This window comes from Carassius gibelio, chromosome B15 (genome assembly GCF_023724105.1).
Source record: "Carassius gibelio isolate Cgi1373 ecotype wild population from Czech Republic chromosome B15, carGib1.2-hapl.c, whole genome shotgun sequence".
Lineage (NCBI taxonomy): Eukaryota > Metazoa > Chordata > Actinopteri > Cypriniformes > Cyprinidae > Carassius > Carassius gibelio.
The window spans coordinates 11,494,470-11,514,314 of record NC_068410.1 but is presented as its reverse complement, the minus strand read 5'-3'; the positions used below and the strand labels follow the sequence as shown (position 1 = coordinate 11,514,314).

Sequence of the window (19,845 nt, the reverse complement as noted above, 5' to 3'; positions counted from 1 at the left end):
CATAAATCATTTGTTAAGTGTTATTTGGTGATTGCATCATATGTAATTTCCCATTAAAACCAGCAGATTAATTGCACAAAGATGTGTACATAAAAAATAACATTTAACTGCAGGAAGACAAAAGATGTTACTTCATGAGAACTAGCCATGTGTTAACATAATGCACACTCAAGAACAGACCTCAAATAACCTTTTCCTTGGTCAACTTTTACAATCAAAGTGGGTACAATGATAGTAATTTTGGTGAGGTCCAGTCAGCAAAGCACATCTCTCAATGTGGATGAAAGTTAGCTGGTTAAATCTGGTACAGTGCAGTAACGTTTATGTTAAATATTATATATGGTCCCTTTCCAAATAAATAAATAAAAGGTACACAACAGTTTCCATTTTAAATGTTAAAAAGGAAAAGGGCCCCATTCCCATATGGAGGTTATAAATACTTAAATTTGTATCCCATAGCAAAGTAAAAAAATAAAAAACATCATGAATACATAAGTAAAATAAAGCAGTAAGCATTAACTGAACAACATAAAATGTATAATACAACACTCGCATGATAACTGATCTTAAAAATAATAAGAAATTTAATCAAAGTAAAAAAATACAAAATGCAACATGCAGTTTTTTTATATATATTATAAGGTGCCTATAGTTTATACTTACAGTATTTTGCTGTAAATTGGTAACTGTATTGTGTATTATATATATTTTACATTATTTTACATAATAATTGTGCTGTTTATGTAAAATTAAAGTGTTGTTTTTTTTTTACCACAATATGTCACTTAGTTAATTGAGATGTCTTACTAGGCTATACTTAGCATTTTATTCTTATTCTTATTTTAAATAACTAACATTTTAATTGAATATGGAAAGCATTTGTAACTACAACCCAAACGTCAATATGTGCGGATTATTGCAAAGTTAATTTATACAACAAAACCTGAATATTGTTAAATTATGCATCAAATTCTATAACGCAATAAAAAACGTATATCATCGTCATAATCGTATCATTATTGCCATTTAACATAAGATGCAATAGGAAAATAAATCATATTATATTCCTAATACTTTTTAAATGAAACGTAAGTTCATCAGTCGCCCATTTTAAAAAAGCAAAGTCAGAGCAGAAGAAGGTCATTCATTCGCACTGCTGTGCTGTGTTGGGACGGTCTGCATAGTGCATTAGAAACAGCTTCTTTCAGTTAATACATCTAATTGAATCCGGCGAAGCAGTCTGTCCGTGTAAACTATCCGTGAAGGCACGAGACGTTTGTCTTCGTGACGTTGTTGTGTCCATCTGGGGTCCAGAAGAACACATAATAGATGGCTAAGAAGAAAGCTGCGATTGAAACACACAGAAAGTAAGCGATGCCCATCGCCACTTTCACCCAGATCTTCGTGGCTCTGTTGGCGTGTTTCACCCTCTGGTCTCCGGGGTAACTCGGTCTCCGCTCCGCTCCTCCGTTTGTCCTGACGGTGCTGACGGGTTTGTCTCCTCTCATTCTGAGATGACGGATCTGTCTGGTACTTCCAGGCGGTCGGTGTGTGTTTAGAGAGGTCTGCTGCGAATCCCCTGATTCAGGTGACTGGATTCATGCACTTCTGATAAGAGAGTGATCCTGCACCATCAGCGTGTTTCTCATGCTTCAGAGATGCACACTAGTTTTAATTGAACGCTGGGCGGAGTTTGCCGTTCTCCACCATTGGTGGGTCTCACCTCTTATGGAACATATTCTTCTATATTATGCAAAGACTTTTTGCAGATATTAGGATTCGGTAATACCTTATTATCCAGATAAAATGTTATTAGGATATTTATCAGACTTGGAAAAAAACAGTTTTGTAAAGAAAATGATTAAAAGGCAGAACTAGCTTTGTTAAATTACATTTTATTTTTATACTGACAACTAAAATAAATTGGTAAATTGAACTGTCTTTAGATGTACAAATGTTTCAATAAGTTACTTTGGAAAATGGTTAGTACTAGTTTTAAAAGGAAAACAGTTGTGTCATTAATTACTCACCCTCATGTAGCACTAAACCCATAAGTCCTTTGTTTATATTTGGAACACGAATTAAGATATTTTTGATGAAATCTGAAAGCTTTCTGGCCCTGCATAGAGAGCGATGCAACATTCAAGGCCCAGAAAGGTAGTAGGCTAAGGACATCATTATAATAGTCCATGTGACATCAGTGATTCAACCATAATTTTATGAAGCTTCAGGAATACTTTTTGTGCACAAAGAAAACAAAAATAACTTTATTCAACAATTTCTTCTCTTTCGTGTTAGTCACTCACGAGAGTACCACGATGCATGCACTGCGCCTTGTTTACAAGCAGAAGACAACGCACACTGTACATAAAAGTCTTCGTAAACATGTCTGAAGATTTTGACAGAGGATGACTTGCAATATTTATACTGTGTAGCTTTGTTAAGCAATCAATAACTTTACACAAAGAAAATTAATAAAATATATTTGTATGTATATGTATATGTATATCTTATAGGTTATGAATCATCAGTGCCAACACATTAATTTGTATAATTTCTTTTTTCTAAATCAGTATACCAGTAACATTAAAAACTGCTTATTGGAAGAAAAAGTGCATGATTACCCTGGTCTTACAACAACATCCTGGGCCAAATATCAAATAATACATAAGGCAAGGATGTCATTTATTTGATATGACAGCTTACAAAGTACAGAAACTGATGTACTGCCTGCTTACTGTTTACACATCATAATACAGTGATAAAAGCAACCAAGAGATATCTCCAGTAAGCTTAAAAAAAAGAAAAAAGAATTGCATGTAGTCTTAGAAGAAAACTTTGAAGGAAAATCCTACAAACACTTCAGTATCATGCTACGTGCACTTCTGAAAAGCCAAACCAAACCTCCTACACGAGGCAAACCAAATTATATATAAATTTTCTACCCAAACAGGAAGACATTTCATCTGCAAGGAGATGCAGTTAGTACAATAAATCACAAATGTCATGATTCTTTCTGCTCCGTGAACTCAAAATAAAAAACAGGGATACACAATGCACATGTGAAGAGAGAGCAAGCACTCACACGAAAGCACTGGAATGTCGGTCAGTCTAAAAGACATATACATATTGCAAGTTTTCAAGCTCCTGCTCAATTCATTCTTATTCAGGAACATACAAATATACCTTGGATAAATGCATAAGATTACTAAAACATGATGCATGAACAAAACATTACAAAAATGGTCAATAAACCAATATTAGATTTGATAGCAATAAGGTACACAATCTCTGCTGCCCCAATTGTCTAGTTTTCCTCATTCAAACTCTTTACAATTTACCATGATTTTATCTTTGGTCGGTGAGCACAAAATTTTTCTAGGGCACCAATCATTTATAACAAAATTGAAATCCACAGCTCATCTTTATGGATATAATATTAAAATATAATAATTTCAAAATTAGCCCTGATTTAAAAAAAAAAAAAAAAAAAAAGTAATGCCCTAGTTTAAAAAAAAAAAATGCAAAAAGTGAAGCATGCGTGTCTTAGAAATAAACACATCTTAATAGTTTCCTTATTGACCGTCAAAGCTAAATTTGAGCTCAGATATCAAAAATCTGAGTGCTGTTGTGCCTAAAACTTAGTATCCTTGTGATCTTGGGGGGTTTGAACAACTTTGGGGTTACAGACACTTCCACTGCTCCACTGTAAAAAAAAAAATATATAAATTCTTATGGTTCGAGTATAACATGCTTTACAGATGAATCCCAGGGTAAACGTAAGAAAAGAACAGCAGCTTAGCTCCACAACAGCATAGAGTCCCAACCAATGAGGAATAATTAAACAATATAGTGAGTTGTTTAGATGAAGCATTGACAGGGATCCAAAGATGCCCCCTCGACCCCTTTAATTTACAGTCAACAGTCGTCCATTACACCTGATGTCTTCTCTTTCCTCCGCTTACCTCCTATTCCAGTTTGTGAAGCACCGAGTTCACCTGCATTTAGTCCTCAGCCTGTTAACATATATAAAGCAGTCAGAATGAAAAGATCAACATGAAAACACCCAGTATGAGTGATGAAATGAACTGTAAATCACCATTTCAGTTGCTTTGTTTAACAAAAACAGCAAAAAACACGTACTGTTTCATAGTAGTGTCTCCTAATGTGGAACGCGAAGACGAGAAGTACATTTGATTTTCGCAGGGTTTCATTACTGCTTTGATCTGAAAGTCGACTGCAGTTTCCTCATAAAAGCATTTTTAGCAATAAAAATAGTTTCCTCCTGGTAAACAGGCTAAATGTAGTGGAGTAATCAAATTAAAGGAAATACTAGAATCTTGTTATTGAGCCATTAGAGCTTTGTTTAATGTGTTAATATTTCCAGTGGACAATGGAAATCGGAATGAGGGAACTAGCAAGAAATTACATCCACTCATTAGTTGCTAATGAGCAGTTAGTCGCATAATAAACTGGTATGATGTAATGGTAATAAGCAGGAGCAGGTGGAGAAGGACAGGAATCCCAAATGACTGAGTGACAGGGTTGGGCCTTTGGCAATGGAGTGGATACGACGTCAAACATTCACGAAACAAAGGAAGGGAAAGGGAGACATTCAAATGTAACAAGCAGCACAACATTTATTCGCCATTCCAGCATCATGCCAAATGTCAACAGTATAAACTACAAATTCATCACTTGTATAAGTAAAAATCCTACAGCGACAGAATACTTTGTACAGAATAAGGTGCAGTCACATCAGTGATATTTCGGCAAAATTTCACAGGAACTAAAGGTCCATTGTCTGTTGTCAACAGTGCAGTGATGTATGATGAAACACGCACACTAAAGCCATTTTCTCAAATCAAATCAAGCAGCATGCTTTGGTCAACATGGCAAATTTGGATGACCAACTTAAACCCATTGTGCAATTTGTGGGGAAATACCTTGCCTTCAAATTAAATTCCAGATTGCATGGATTCCTACTGAAATTACTGGATTTGCCTGCGAAAATTTGCTGAACGGTGAATGTGACCGCACCTCAAAAGGGCAATAAAAGAAAAAAAGGGAGAGAATTCAAATTTCAGACTTTAGAAAAAAACTAAATGATGAGGATAAAGGCCACCAATTTCATTTTTCTTTTTATAATGTTTGGCTAGGCTTTTTTTTTAGTTTAGATTTTCCTTTGCTTTGTAACCGAATGAGACACTGGGTTCCCATTTCTTGTAATCAAAGAATTTCTAATAACATTTCCAGTTGTTCACTGGATAAGGAATCTTAAAAATTATTGTACTGATATTACAGTGGATTATTTAAGCCACCATATACCCATCCAAACACATCACGGGACAAATCTTTTATTCAAAATTTGTAAAAAGACTTAACTCTAGCTGATGAAATCCTTTTAATCATTGCATAACTAGAAGATTACGGAAACATTTCCATGATTTTTTTTTTTTACATTTCCTGATATTTCCAGGTTTTCTAAAACTGCAGAAACCCTGATCATTTCAGAGGGCCTTTTTTTTAGTCTATGTGAATAAACAATGGGTTTTATTTGCAAAAACTACCCTCATTATGTTTCAGCTATGTATCAGCTATGTTTCCATCCAAAGATGCGAATTTGACTTATGCACAAAACTGGAACAAAACATTTGCAAATAAAGCACCGTTTCCATCCAATGAGTCAAAGAGAATAAAATCATCACTTCCTGATAAACTGGCACTAAATATCAATCAGAAAAGTAGGAGAAGCCATAAATAGAATAATAACTTGCGCCTCAAAGCAAGCAGATGAAACAATAAATGTTGTCCTTGCTTTCGGAGGTGGATGCCTGCTGATTGGGAACGCAGTTGTGTAAGACAATTATACAGACTTTCTTTGATGACATTTAAAAAATGTTTCAGATGCTGTGGAATGAGATCTGTCTGCAGGCTAGTCAAGTTATCTTGTCCAATCGTGCAAACTCACACAACTTTTTTGATGTTAAACGCATTCCATTATAGTTTATGCACATCTTTTAGTGGATAAAAAGTTTATTCTACTCAATTGTGCACATTAGTCTTTTTTAAGCACATTTTTTTAATTTATGCAAATCTTAGCATTTCCATCCAGTGTTTTTTCATGCGATATTACAAAATGCACATTAAAAAAAGGTGGATGGAAACATAGCTATCTGAACTCTGGTGTACATTCATTCTGTGTGGCTTGATAAACATTTCATACATGATGAAGATTAAAATGAGATGAAATCTAATAAGATGCCATACAGTCTCAGGAACCACATTAGGTTTACCCTGTGTAATTCATCTCTGGAAGCTGCTGTGGGAGAAAAGCCAAACAGATTTCCCCTAAATGATTATGATCCTAAACAGCATTTAAATGGGATCCTGTTGGGATGAAGTTATAGATCACGTTCAGTGACGTTTGCGGTCCACACACTCAAAATGGAACAAAAATGGAACAAAAATCAAAACAACACTTATTTGCTCAAGCAGTTTGTGACATGCATGAAAGGGGGAAAAGCCAAAACCCATATCCAAACATGTCATCCAGGGAAAGGTGTGAAATCAAAGAGGTGCATAAACGACAATGAGGGGGATCCAGGAGCACAGTAAACGTGGGATATTAGTTGTGCTGGAGGAGGTGTGCAAGGTTCACAGTGGAGAATCACAGCCAGTGTGAAGCTGCAGACAGAAGCAGTCAGTCCCAGAGGAGGGGAGGACTGTCATAGCCTGAGGAGCTGCATTCCCATTTGTCAAAGACGATAGAGACAAGCCCGATAGCAGACGCCATCTCATGCCATGAGACAGATGGACACGGGAACATAAAGGAGACATGAGTAGTGTAGTGAACAGGGAGGGAGAGACAGAGAGACCAGAAAGACTGAAGTGCGCGGAGAAAAGGGGAGGACGTTGGTTAGTTGTTAGAAGTCAGCTGTAGTAAGGGACCTCTTTCGAAAAGCCACAGTCTCAAAGCTGGTAATAAGAACAGCACCTGAGGACGGCTGATCTGAAGAATCCACTGCCATATCCTCCACAACCTTCGTTTCAGGCTGACTCTGATCCGGCTCTACAACAGGGGCGTCGCTTTCCTCTGAACAAGAGGATAAACAGGATATGCAGGAGAGTATAATTAATGGCTCATTTGGAGGAAACCATAAATCAAACTGTGTGTATTAATGGATTGTTTTGACTTACTGCTCAGGTTGGCGCTGTCTGGGGTGGGCGCCACTACGGGATCTGCTGTGTCATGGCTGCTCGAGGTGGTTGTGTCGGCAGATTCAGCTGCTACAGGCTCCTTTGGGGTTTCACAGGAAGCTGACACCACCACTAAATGTGAAAAGACAATTAAGATTCACTGCTAAGATACCAAAGTTTTTCATCTAATATTTATATTACACACATATATCACACATGCATGGAACTGACTGCCCTACTAAAAGGCTCCACTAGGTGGCAACACTAACAGTTGGGTTGTTGCTTGCAAAAACTAGTAGAAGTAGTAAGAATCAGAAAAAGTAAATTGCATCGCTTGACGTGCATTCCGGTTTATAAGCGTCTTTGCATTGACTTTGTATGTAACATACTTACGCAAATTATTAATTTAGCTTTTGGTGTGCACAGGCCAGACATTTAAATGCTAGAATGCTTCACCATGTGTGAGACGTAATGGCAGATGGAAAATGAAGCACACTCCAGACCTTGCTAAGTGTCATAAAGCACCGCTAAAAAGAGAAACAGTGAAGTACTAAATAAAGACCATAATTATTCCACCTGTAGATGTAATTTCTTTGATTTCTGGTTCTTCTGGCTGGCTGGGGGTGGTCGTCATGTTAGGTTCAGCCGGGATGCTCTTGGGTTGAGCTGGACTGCTTTCAGTGCTGCTGGGCCTCAGAGGGCTCTCACCCAGACTGCTCTTAGGAGAAAGCATCTCCATTTCTTCACCCCAGTCTGATACTGGCTGGTGGCTGTCCAGTGGGGAGAAAGGGCTGAGGGGTTTAGGTCCCTCTGGTGTACTGAGCGTCTCCTGTGGGGAAGGGATGTGGACTTTGGGTCTTGGGGTACGTTGTCCTTTTGGGCTGGGAGTAGAAGGTGCAGGAGATAAAGGGGTCTTTTCTGTTGGTTTAGCATCTTTTGAGTCTTCCCCACCATCCGCTTTTTCATCCTCTTCCGCATCTTCCTCTTCACCATCGCTAGCATCCTCCCACTCATCATCATCTTCTTCAGCAAGGCCTTCTTCATCAGTCTTCTGCACAGCAGGAGAAGGACAGGAACAATTGAAACACACACTAATTAAAAGCAACCTTCATTAATAAGGCTCTTCAAAAGAACTCTTATTACCATGTTACTCAGAACCTAATAAGTATTTTCAGGCCACTTACCTTCACTGACAACGGAGCCTTGAGGTTGTCATCCTTGTTCTCATCTTCCTTCTCTTTGACCTTCTCTTCATCCTTCTCCTTCTCCTTCTCTTGCTCCTCCTTTCTTCCTTTCTCCTCTTCATTTTCTCCTTCCCACCGGTTATCATGCATGCTTTAGGAAGGAAGTATACAGTCTAGAATGATAATTTCTCAACCATTCTGATCTGATCACAAGCAGATGCTGGAAACCACATATAATGTAGTCAGAAACACATGAGCACTTTGTGGTGGAAACGCTATCCGCCCTGAGCACCACCTACTCGCTGCCCGCTCAGTGAACATATGATCATTCTGAGACACAATGTGAGAACAGTGATTTAAATGTCGTTTTGTACCAAACACACAAATGTACTCCTTACACTTTTCATTTGCTTCCATTCCTGCTAACCCCAGTAACATATGTCATCTCTTTCAGATGCATTTGAAATGAATGTTATACCAGGTGGAAATAATAATGCATCCAAATACTTGTGATCAGATCACAGAAAATGCATCTTACTACCAGGTTGAAACTGGACCAAGGTTTGGATAATACAACTTAAGCCTAGTGGCTACTAGAAGGACAAACTCTTTAATGGGGCCATCCCAAATGGTGCAACTATGGGTCACCTGCCTAAATGAGACATTTAAGTTAGACCATACTACGTTTTAACACTGGAATGAAAAAATGGTCTAGTTAAGCCATAATTAGACCGCTAGGACACTAATGGCCCTTCAGGATCAGTCTGAACAACCCCTGCTCTAGAAGCAATGGTGGTGTGGATAATTTTCACAGTGCGAATGACTATTGCATACCTGTAGCTTTTGCCTTGACCGCGACCCCTCCCTCGTCCACGGCCTCCTTGTCTGGGTTTGCCCTGTCCCAAGAAGTCCCCAATGGTTGGTGCCTTAGGTGGCCTCTTGTTGTCTTCTGCATAAGAGAGATTACAGCAATATTTATCTTTGAAGGGTGATGTGGGGCTGAGCAAGACCTTGGAAAACAATTCTGTGTCTGAAATCTGTGGTGGGTTAGAGATGACCCTGGGCTCAAAATAACAGATGGCCCCCTGTCATTCTGATGGATTGCCCCTCTATGCATCACTCTTCGGGATGAGAGGAAGGGAATGGATGAGAGGAAGGGAATGGATGAGAAAGACATGCAAATGTGCCCTTGATTTGACAGCACTGTGATGAGACTTGACTTGAACTTTGTGAGGTAGATACTGGGTTTGTGAAGCACTCAAAGCCCAGACATCAGCAAATAAGCACGTGTCAAAAGCTGCAAGACGTTCTTTGATGCAAAAGAGGTACTTAGGTTTGTTATGAGTGACAGCTTTTGAAAAAAAATATTTTAGAGAAAAACGTAATGTAAAAGTCACAATGTTAAGGAAAGAGTGATGTTAGTTAGAGGATTGCGCCTTAGCTGGGCAATGTCGTTTGAGTAGAAGCCAATTGTAATGCTACAATCCTGAACATAACACAACACTTCTCACAGTGCAGATCTAAAAATGATAACACATCGTTTTTGATTAGGATTGTACTCAGAAGTGCCCAAATGAAAGCACCAAAGTGAAACGTGCTGATGTTCTCATTTAAAACATCCCAGAGGATGCAGGGCCTCTTTTTTTTACGACAAATGTTGAAAGTTTCAGACCAGTTCTGTGACAAAAATATGGTTATAAATCATAAATTACATTATTGTACAAAATAAAGCAAAAATAAATGTTAAATAATAAAAAAATATAAAGAATATATAGATATACAGTATATATAGAATATAAAGCTTAATATAAATTTTTTGTTTTTGATATTGGGACGAGTTAAAAATGAAATCAGTTGCCTTTAAAGGAAACTACAGACCTTAAAGCATCTCCTATCTGTTATTTGCAAAAATACCTTTTTTTCTACACTATTTAAGATTTTCTTAAAATCTGTGAATAATTTTGAGACAATTTAATTATTTTTTGATCCACAAATACCTTGGCGGAAAACTATGGTGATGCTAAAAGAACATTAAGATGAAGAACGTTTTACAGACTTATTTACCACTAATTAGCCTAAACTAAAGTGTCCAGAAGCCTGTTGCAAAAAACCCGGCTGCCCAGGTAAGTTTTTGTTTAGTTTGAGCAAACTCTGAGATTCAGGCTCAAGAAGGATTTAGATTTTTTTCTTTTAAGAGCATGTTCAACTAGTTACATGCAACAGGCCACAGAAATATTTCTTCTTTGTTTACAGTTGCTGCTAGTGTTGCTTTTACTGTGCTTTTACTGAGTTTTCAAGGAGTAAAGGTCCTTGCACACCGAAAATTGTAAGCAATTTTTCATATCGGTCATCCTTTCCTATCAAAATTCTATTTCTATACGGATGCGAAAATGCAGAAAATCAAACATGATCCGATTTTTTTTTATGGCAAATGAAAGTTTCAGAGGCAGAGTGTAAATGTGATTGACACAAGGTGAGGATGTATTTCATTTTTTTAAAAGGTCATTTAAGTCAAGAATGCAAGGAGTTGCCGGGTGCATGCTTCCTGGTCATTTTGCAGAAAACAAGTTTGATATAATGGCTGGGCAACTGGCAGAAAGCAATGATGAGGAAATGTTATCTCAGCTATCCAGCGACATGCATTTTAGACAATAGATAATCCAATCAGACACACACTCCCCACTGTATCTTATTATGGAGAAGTGGAAAGCAATTAGAAAATATCAGCGCAGTAACAGCTGTTGGCTTGCACTCAGACTAGGGCCAATGTGAAGCAGGGCAAAGAGACAATCACCACACACACACACAGACAGACACAGACACAGTCCCATGCCTTACGCTGACCTGAAGGTCCACTGCGTTGCTGTACATGGGCATTGCGCCCCCTAGCTGCTGAGAAACCACAGCACAAAACATCACCAAAGAGCCACAAACACAGGTTTTACAAAGCAGAAGTGTAATAAATGTGTACATGTAACTACTCTATGCTTTTATTGGAGTATTATAGTCTATTGGCTGGCTGTATGAAATAATAGAAACTGTAAAATTGTGGGGTGACATTCATGTTTTGTGTAGAACTGGTGTCAGGTGGTCACTGTGATGGGTGTGGAAGTATTTGTGTGTGATTTACCTCTCCTGTTGCTTTGTTCTTGTGTGCCCTCTCCAGCCACAGCTGGGTCCTCCTTGAACCTGTGAAAACGCCACAGGGTCACTGGTCATCTCATTCTCACCCTGTCAGCATGAATTACTCCTAGACACTGAGTATTTATCGGCTTCTCTTTTAAACATTCAGAAAGAAACAAAATCCTTACAGCTGACATTAAAGGGATAATTCTACTCAAAATAAAAATCCTGTCAACATTTGTCATTCATGATATTGTTCTGATGAACACAAAAAGAGAAATGTACTGGCCTCTCTTTGCCATATAGTGAAAGTGCAGTAGTTATGTCTACTTTTGTGTTCTACAGAAGAAATTAAGTCATATGGGATTTGAACCAAATGAGGGTGAGCAAAATGACAGAATAAATTTTTTTATGAACTAGCCCTTTAAGGATTCCATAGCTATATGGCATAATCTTGCCACAATAGTGACCATTTATATCTTTGATACTCACATCGTATCTGTTTTCTGGGCATCCCACTCTCGTCTCCACTGGCCAGTGGCATTACGGTGACGAGCCAGCCGTTCTTCGTCAATCTGCTCTCGCTCCTTTTTCCAGTGGAGATATTCGGCTCTTTCTCGACCAGTCATGGACAGAGTCATATCCACTGAGCCTCTACCGCTTGGCCTACGATTCTGTTATGAGATTAAAAAGAGAGAAGGAAAGTTTGAAAGTATTAATAATATGCGAGTTTCTACCATTACACTACCATTGAAAGGTGTGGGGTTGGTATGATTTTAACACTAAAATCAGCCAAATTCTGAAATATGACTACAATTTAACAATTTAAAATCCTTGAGAAATCATTTTATTGTGCTGATTTGGTGCTTCAAACTTTTCTTAACATTAATAATGTTAAACACAGTTCTGCTTTTTGTGGAATTTCTTTTTAGGATTATTTGAAAAATGAAATCAAAGAGGTCAATCTGCTTAGTACCGTCCATTCTTTCTCAACCTCTGCACCAGTCTTCACATTGTCAAAGTCAACACCACCCCAATTGCGCACATGTCGTCGGCTTCCCTCCTTGCGGTCAGTTTCTTGTATGGGCCCACTACGCCGTGGGTCATCAAGGAAGTTTCTGATGGGTTTCTTCTCTCCATCAGCCTGCAAAAAAATAAATTTCAAGTGTTTATGTGCGCATGTATCACATTGGAACTGGAATGAAATAATAAAAAAGAGAAACTTGGGTTGACCAAAACATACCCTTTGACCTCTCTCATATTCAGCAATCTTTTCCATTTCTTCATTCATCTTCTCTATGTTCTGTCTTCTTTTTTCCTCCCACTCCTGAGAAATTGGAAATCAATTATGATGCTAGTGTTTAAAAAGTAAATCTGCGTTGCGGTTTCAAAGATCTAAAATATGACAAAAATTATGTCTAAAATTTTAGAAAGAGTCATGTCTGCTCAATTGTGGTCCTTCCTGCAAAAAAATTATATCTATGAAGAATTTCACAGCACAGAAACTGCACTTGTTAAAATTACAAATGACTTGCTTCTTGCGTCAGATCAAGGTTGCATCTCATTGCTAGTTTTACTTGATCTTAGTACTGCGTTCGACACATATCATGACATACTCATAGATCGCTTACAAAACTATACCGGTATTAAAGGGCAGGTGGTTTTAGGTGGTAAGATGGTTTAGATTCCACCTTTTTGATTGCAATCACTTTGTCTATTTAAATGGGGAATCATCTCAATTAAATCCAGTAAAGTATGGAGTGTCACAAGGATCTGTCCTAGGCCCTCTGCTATTTTCGAAATACTTGTTGCCCCTTTGTAATGTTATTAGAAAATACAGGATTAGTTTCCATTGTACAGTAATGCTGATGATACTCAACTATATATTTCAATAAGACCAGATGAAACTTCTAAATGATCTAAGCTAACAGAGTGTGTTAGAAACATAAAAGACTGGATGACCAATCATTCTCTCCTATTAAATTTGGATAAGACAGAGATATTACTTATTGGACCAAAAACAATACACAGAATCTCTTGGATTACAATTTGCATCTAGAGCGATTTACTGTTACTTCCTCTACAGTTAAAAATGTGGGTGTTATATTAGACAACAACTTGTCTTTTGAAAATCATATTTCCCATGTTACAAAAACAGCATTCTTCTATCTTAGAAACACTGCCAAGTTACAGGAACATGCTACCTGTTTCGTGATGCAGAAAAGCTAGTTCATGCATTCATGACCTCTAGACTGGACTACTGTAATGCGCTGCTAGGGTGTTGCCCTGCATCTTCAATAAACAAGCTACAGGTAGTCCAAAATGCAGCAGCTAGGGTCCTTACCAAGTCAAGAAAATATGAGCATATTACTCCAATTTTACATTCTCTGCACTTGCTACCTATTAGGTTCCGTATCAGTTACAAAACATTACTACTTACTAGGGGTGTAACGGTTCACAAAATTCACGGTTCGGTTCGATACGATACACTGATGTCACGGTTCGGTTCGGTTCGGTTCGGTACGTTTTAGATACAGCAAAATGCAAAAACATCTCAACTTTTCAGAATGCCGCAAGCGCACCGCGGGTCATGTGACAAGAACTAACCAATCAGCTTCATCCTTTCCCATAACAACGTTGAAAACTCAGCCAAGATGAAGGAACAGCTGATCATAGTTGTATATGGATTGCAATTTTGAAATAAATTTAGTAGCAGAGCTACTGCAAGCGATTTTTAGAGCTGCAAATCCATTTATCCTTCGCTGAAATTTCCGCGTCTCATGGAGAGAGCACGTCATTGTTGCTTAGCAAAGACAGAAGCCTCATGAGCGCTTCTGCCCGAGCGCTTTGGAAAGGAGGAGAAAGACGTGCTTAGCGTTTTCCATGCGTTTTTAGGAGCGATATGTGAACGGACCCTAAGGCGCTCGCTCACTCAGCACGCGCTGAAGGCTCATTGCAAAATGTCTAATGCATTTAACAGACCAGAAATATAAGATCCTAAAATAACCAACAGGTCTGGTGTTTGGGTGCACTTTGGATTCCCTGTAAGCTATAATACTGGTGTCTAAATGCTGCAGGCATAGTTTGTTGCGTGCATGTTTCTCCTTTTTTTCGTCTTTTCCCAGATACTGACACAATAAGGTGATGTCGGCGTAAATGAGTTGACGTTTCAAGTATTCACGCTGGTGTTTTTTTTTTTTTTTTTTAAAGCAATGAAGCAACCGCACGAAGCCCTCACTATATAGGATTTTAGAAAGAATGCAGAGCACTAGTGTAGTGTGCAAACTTACCACAGTGTGGATTTCAGAAAGTGTGCAAAGACTTAACGTGCACACTTACCATAACATGGATTTACAAATAATGTTCTAAGGAGGGGCTCTCATGTCACTCTGATCGAGCAGCTCATAGATGGAATCATGCATCTCAAACAATATGTTTGAGAGTCATCTTCTTTTTCTAGTCTGTTAAACGCATTGGCCATTTTGCAACGAGCCTTCAGCGTGTACTGAGTGAGCGAGCGCCTGACTGAGTCATAACATAACATAAACATAAGTTGGTGTTTTTTTCTTCTTCGGGAGTGTCAGGGGCGTTGCCTGTTACGTCGTTTGGGTTATTGGGCTACCTTGTTGAACGCATATCATTATATTTCTCTTTTTTTTTTCCAAATATAATTAATTAGTCCAACGAACCGTTCGGTATGCATAATGCGTACCGCGTACCGAACCGAAAGCGTCGTACCGAACGGTTCAATACGAATACGCGTATCGTTACACCCCTACTACTTACATTTAAGTCCCTAAATGGTTTAGCTCCTGTGTACCTAACTAGTCTTCTAACACAATACAATCCACCCTGCTCCATAAGTTGCAAAACTCTGGACTTTTGGTAGTACTCAGGATAGCAAAGTCCACTAAAGGAGGTAGAGCTTTTTCACATTTGACTCCCAAATTCTGGAATAGCCTTCCTGATCACGTTCGGGGTTCAGACATACTCTCTTTGTTTAAATCTAGATTAAAGACATCTCTTTAGCCAAGCATTCACATAATGCATCTCATAACCTTGTCCTTGAGCTAAATCTGATCAAATGCACATTTTCATTATTTTGTTTGGGTTGAACACACAAATTTTTTATTTTACTTAGCTGGAACAGAAGCTATGCTAATTTTTCTCTATTAACTTCTCTGTAACTAGGAATTACACAAGTTTCAGGCTGGATCCAGCCCTTACAAAGACCTGAGGTAACTGAACACCTGAGAACAGATGATGCCAAGTTTGCCAACCCTCCAGAGGGCCTCAGATGATGCCAACCCTCAGACAACATACAAAACTGCCAAATTTTGCATTACTTGATTTTAACCGTACATTTCTGCAATATGGACATCAACTTGAGATAGTCACCACTGATAAGCTATTACAAAATAAAATGTATAAACTAAAATTTTCTGTAAAGCTGCTATGCAACAATTTGCATTGTGAAAAGCGCTATACAAATAAAATTGAATACAATTGAATGTTTTGTCTTACAATGATACAACAGGCTTGAAGAAGCACTGCTGTGTACAAATAACTCATTTTGCAGACAGCGGCAAAGTGGGACTTGTGTTTTTTCTTTCTGTACGTTTTGTGTCAAACACACCTACAAATGACTTTGTAAGTAAATTAATGCACCACAACTATATTCTACAATATCTGAATTAGAAAAAGATTAAAATAGGCTACTGGTGACTGTCAATACTGACCTTTGATTTCCTGTCCGGGCCTGATCCTCCTTGAGTTCCACCTCCACCTCCACCTCTTCCTCCCCTCCGCCCTCCTCTAGAGGAGCGTTCACTTCGAGCTGGACCCTCTCCACCTTCATCATCCTGAGGCTGCCTTTCTGACCATAGTTCGCCTTTGTTTGAACGAGGCTCTCTTCTTCCACCGCGGTGGCCACCTCTGCTCATCCGACCCGATCCGGTTCTGTGGGGGGGGCTCTCACCATGAAGCTGACCAGACTCTTCTTCTTCTGGGCCCTGGTCACCACGATGAGCAGCTGGTTTCCTGTCATTCACAACACGCTTTTCCTAGAAAGGAAATATGAAGTTTAAGAGGTTTTTAGTCCAAGAGTAAAAATTAGGTTTCACTTTATTTTACGGTACGTGTACTTACATGTACTTATAGTGTACTAACAGTGTATTTATCTAAGAAAGTTCTGGTAATAAAAGGTAACTACATGGGGTAAGTTCAGGGTTAGTACCTAGTTATACATAGTTATTGTAATTACTATAATATGTACATAGCATGTACATGGGGAACAGGACAGTAAAATAAAGTGCTACCAAAGATTTATTTCATTCTGTTCCCAATGCAACATTTCCAGTTTCTATTATTAAGTTCAAGACAAGTATATGTTTTTCTTCATATAAATCTCTTTAGTCTAACACTGCGTTAGACATGTTACCATACCTACTTTTATTTTTTATTTTTTTTAAACTGGAAATCACGTTCTTTAAAGGGCAATGCCCATCGGTCTAGTTCAACAAGTATATTTGAAGAAAATGCCCTCACTTTGCCGTTACTGAAAGGCATGACCTTTCCAGACCACGATAGGAGGGTCTATCAAACCAGCGCGGGCCATCTGTGATCCACTGAAACTCTACAGGTATTGATTAAAATACTCTACAGCTTGTCTCATCCTTCCCCAGGTGGGAAATTAAAATCTTCAGAGCTGTGAGGAACGGGAGTGCTAATTAACTTCTACATGCTCTTGTTCTTTATAGGAGCTGATGCAAATCATTAGCGGTCTGAGATGATTCAAAATCAAACTTGAGTTAAGATCTATAGTATATAGTTATTAATATTAAATTTTTACATTTACAGCAAGAGCAAAAAGTATCTAACAAACTTTTTATATATGTCTGTGAAGACAAATATAACTGTTCTTTGTAGGGGTGTGGAATATGTATTGTCCATGATAACATTACTGGCAGTTTTTTTCATATTCCATTATTTTAGATCTCATAGCATTATGTATGTGATTACAATTGCACTGTAGATGCATTAATGCCACCTCTGAGCTGCATTAAACAGTCTGAGAAAGTATATTGAAATTTCACTTCAGATGCATTTCCCATGCCACCTCTGCATAGCAAACAAGGATTTTGTTGACACTTATTTTATTTACATGGTAACAGCCCTGTAGCGTCTTATTATTCTAATGGAATTGATCAATTAAATATAAGAATGTGACATAAAAGATGATGCACACTGCACACATTTAATAAGGTTAGGGGGAAACAATATCTTATGAAGGTAAAAATGACCCTGTAAAACAGTTCAACCTGCATTTCTAAAGGGTTTCTGCACAAGACACCTGATATTAAAGACATTCCATTTTTTTTGCAGAACCAATTATGAAAGTGACATATAATGGTTTATTATGGTAAAATGCCATTCTATGAAAATATTCTGCCATCTGTTTTTACCCCAGCAGGTTTGGACAAGTCAACGGTCACTGTGAAGCTTTCCTTTTCCGTCTTTCTCCGTTCAGACTCAGGCTCATGAGGGCGGGCTTTGCGAGTTGTCGTCACAGCGATGCCCTCCTGTTCAGCCTTTTTCTTATCTTCCTGTATTTCCTGGTGACACAAGAGAAGACAAGCAAGCTGAATTAATTAATAAAACTGACCAAGATAAAAGCCTTGAATCTGATCATTTCAAGGACTGAATACCTGTACAATGAATAATACTTCAAGGAAAATTTAATAATTACTAGCAGTACACCAAATAAACAAACAGGCAGAGTGGCATTTTGTTTGGATCAAATTACAGCACTCAATTTCACCTGATATCTCTTGACCAAAGCTTCATTCTTCTTCCTTAGAGCTTCAATTCTTTTGTCCAGCTCTGCGTCTTTCTCCTCCTTAGTCTTTAGATCCACCACAGCAGACTGACCAAGAGAGAAAAAGAGACAGGTGAAAAAAAAAAAAGAGCACACATATTATATTACAGTTTTAACACATTTGGTATACGCGTTGACAAATTTTAGACCAGATCTGACCTCTTGGTCTGTGAACAATTTGACTAGGAATGCTAAATGATAATATTTAACATAAAATAAACACAATTACCCATAAAAGGTATCTGAAATGTCTAAAAAAAAAAATTATATCTGGACCCCCCAGTTTTTTAATCTTGACATGAACCATAACAGAATGATGATAGCAAGCCTCACCATAGCTGGAAGCCTGTCCTAAAGCAAAAGGTGGAGAGCTGAAGAAATCCCTGAACCTAAACGAGAAGACACAAGAATGCAATGAGAGCAAAAACATTTTTTCCTCCTCGATGTAATTGCATGCTTGATCACGCGACCAGAACTATTTAAATAACACAATAGGAGAGGTTGCCATTATCATAAACCCGTCTTATGAACACAGACTATATAAAGCCGTGCATAAGCGTATTAGTGAGAACACAACACTATGAACAAGAGAGCCGAGCGTTTGAATACATTGACACAGCGTGTTTCCAATAAATGCTGTCTCTGAAACGAGTGTGAGAACTACTAACGTTACTATGTATCAATTTCATCAAAGAAGCTGCCAAGAGTCTTTGAGCCCGATTCATGAGACGAGCTCACGTAGCTTTTTGATTTGTTACGTGAAACAAAAAGGCAGTTCAAATAAAATATAGACATTCAATGAATGTCTGTTGAATATAGACAACTAAAACAATGTTTCAAAGCTTAACTGTTTTACCTCTGTCAAGTGCAGCGCCCCTAAATGTGGCTTGTAAGGTGCACTCGATCAACGGAGACCGACTATCACTCGATCTACTTCCGTTGACAACAGCTTCCACTTCCTGAATGGTTGTGAGCGACAGTAAGGGGATTTTAAAATAAAAGTCATTTCGTTTGTTGCCACACATAGCTTGGACGTTAAAAGAGAAAACAATTAAAAACCAAAACCAAAAGAAAGGGCATAATTAAGTCAATCAATCTACACTTTCAAAAAATTACTAATAAAAATCTAAAACATACTTAACAAAATAACATCAGATCATGGTGCTTTATATATTTTAGGCTTAAAGCACCATCTGCTGGACACCGCTTTACATGTAAGAATTCTATGTGATCTATCTGCCTGTTTGATCTATGAAGAATCCACAAAATTACTGCACCTCACAGTTCACAATAAGCTGTCTGGATGTCTTCCTTGAGTTTTAAAGATTCACTACTAAAGGAAACTGCTTTTGAGACAAATACGCACACCGTCAAAGACTCTTTCAATGCTGTACCCTAAAATAAAATGTTTGGATTGCATGCGTCGCTTGTACAAAGCATGGCTTGTACAAAATAAACAAT

The 19,845-nt window shown here is 38.1% G+C and overlaps 1 protein-coding gene across 5 annotated transcripts; it reads right to left on the bottom strand.

Moving 5' to 3' along the window:
- Positions 1–2,629: 2,629 nt before the first annotated feature.
- On the bottom strand, positions 2,630–19,352 carry ccdc9 (coiled-coil domain containing 9). 5 transcript variants are annotated; one of them, XM_052575938.1, is made up of 17 exons: positions 19,241–19,352; positions 18,718–18,773; positions 18,328–18,432; positions 17,972–18,121; positions 16,247–16,570; positions 12,751–12,834; positions 12,484–12,651; positions 12,000–12,181; positions 11,515–11,573; positions 11,229–11,276; positions 9,219–9,333; positions 8,385–8,535; positions 7,777–8,251; positions 7,201–7,332; positions 6,998–7,096; positions 3,966–4,016; positions 2,630–3,706 (listed from the first exon to the last, which is right to left on the bottom strand). In XM_052575938.1, exons 2-16 carry the CDS (start codon positions 18,718–18,720, stop codon positions 4,012–4,014), a joined length of 2,100 nt encoding a protein of 699 aa, XP_052431898.1. In that variant the 5' UTR covers positions 18,721–18,773; positions 19,241–19,352; the 3' UTR covers positions 2,630–3,706; positions 3,966–4,011. The 5 variants fall into 5 exon arrangements, with proteins under 5 accessions (XP_052431898.1, XP_052431897.1, XP_052431895.1 ...); XM_052575937.1 differs by having other exon boundaries at positions 2,669–4,016; XM_052575935.1 differs by lacking the exons at positions 2,630–3,706; positions 3,966–4,016 and adding an exon at positions 4,615–6,390.
- Between the last annotated feature and the right edge of the window lie 493 nt (positions 19,353–19,845).

Bases quoted from the DNA above. Each gene is read 5' to 3' on its own strand.
- ccdc9 (XM_052575935.1), bottom strand. The intron at 9,334-11,228 runs GTCAGCGTAAGG...TCTCTTATGCAG, and splicing joins GCAACGCAGTGGACCTTCAG to AAGACAACAAGAGGCCACCT. The intron at 8,252-8,384 runs GTAAGTGGCCTG...CCTGCTGTGCAG, and splicing joins AGGCTCCGTTGTCAGTGAAG to AAGACTGATGAAGAAGGCCT.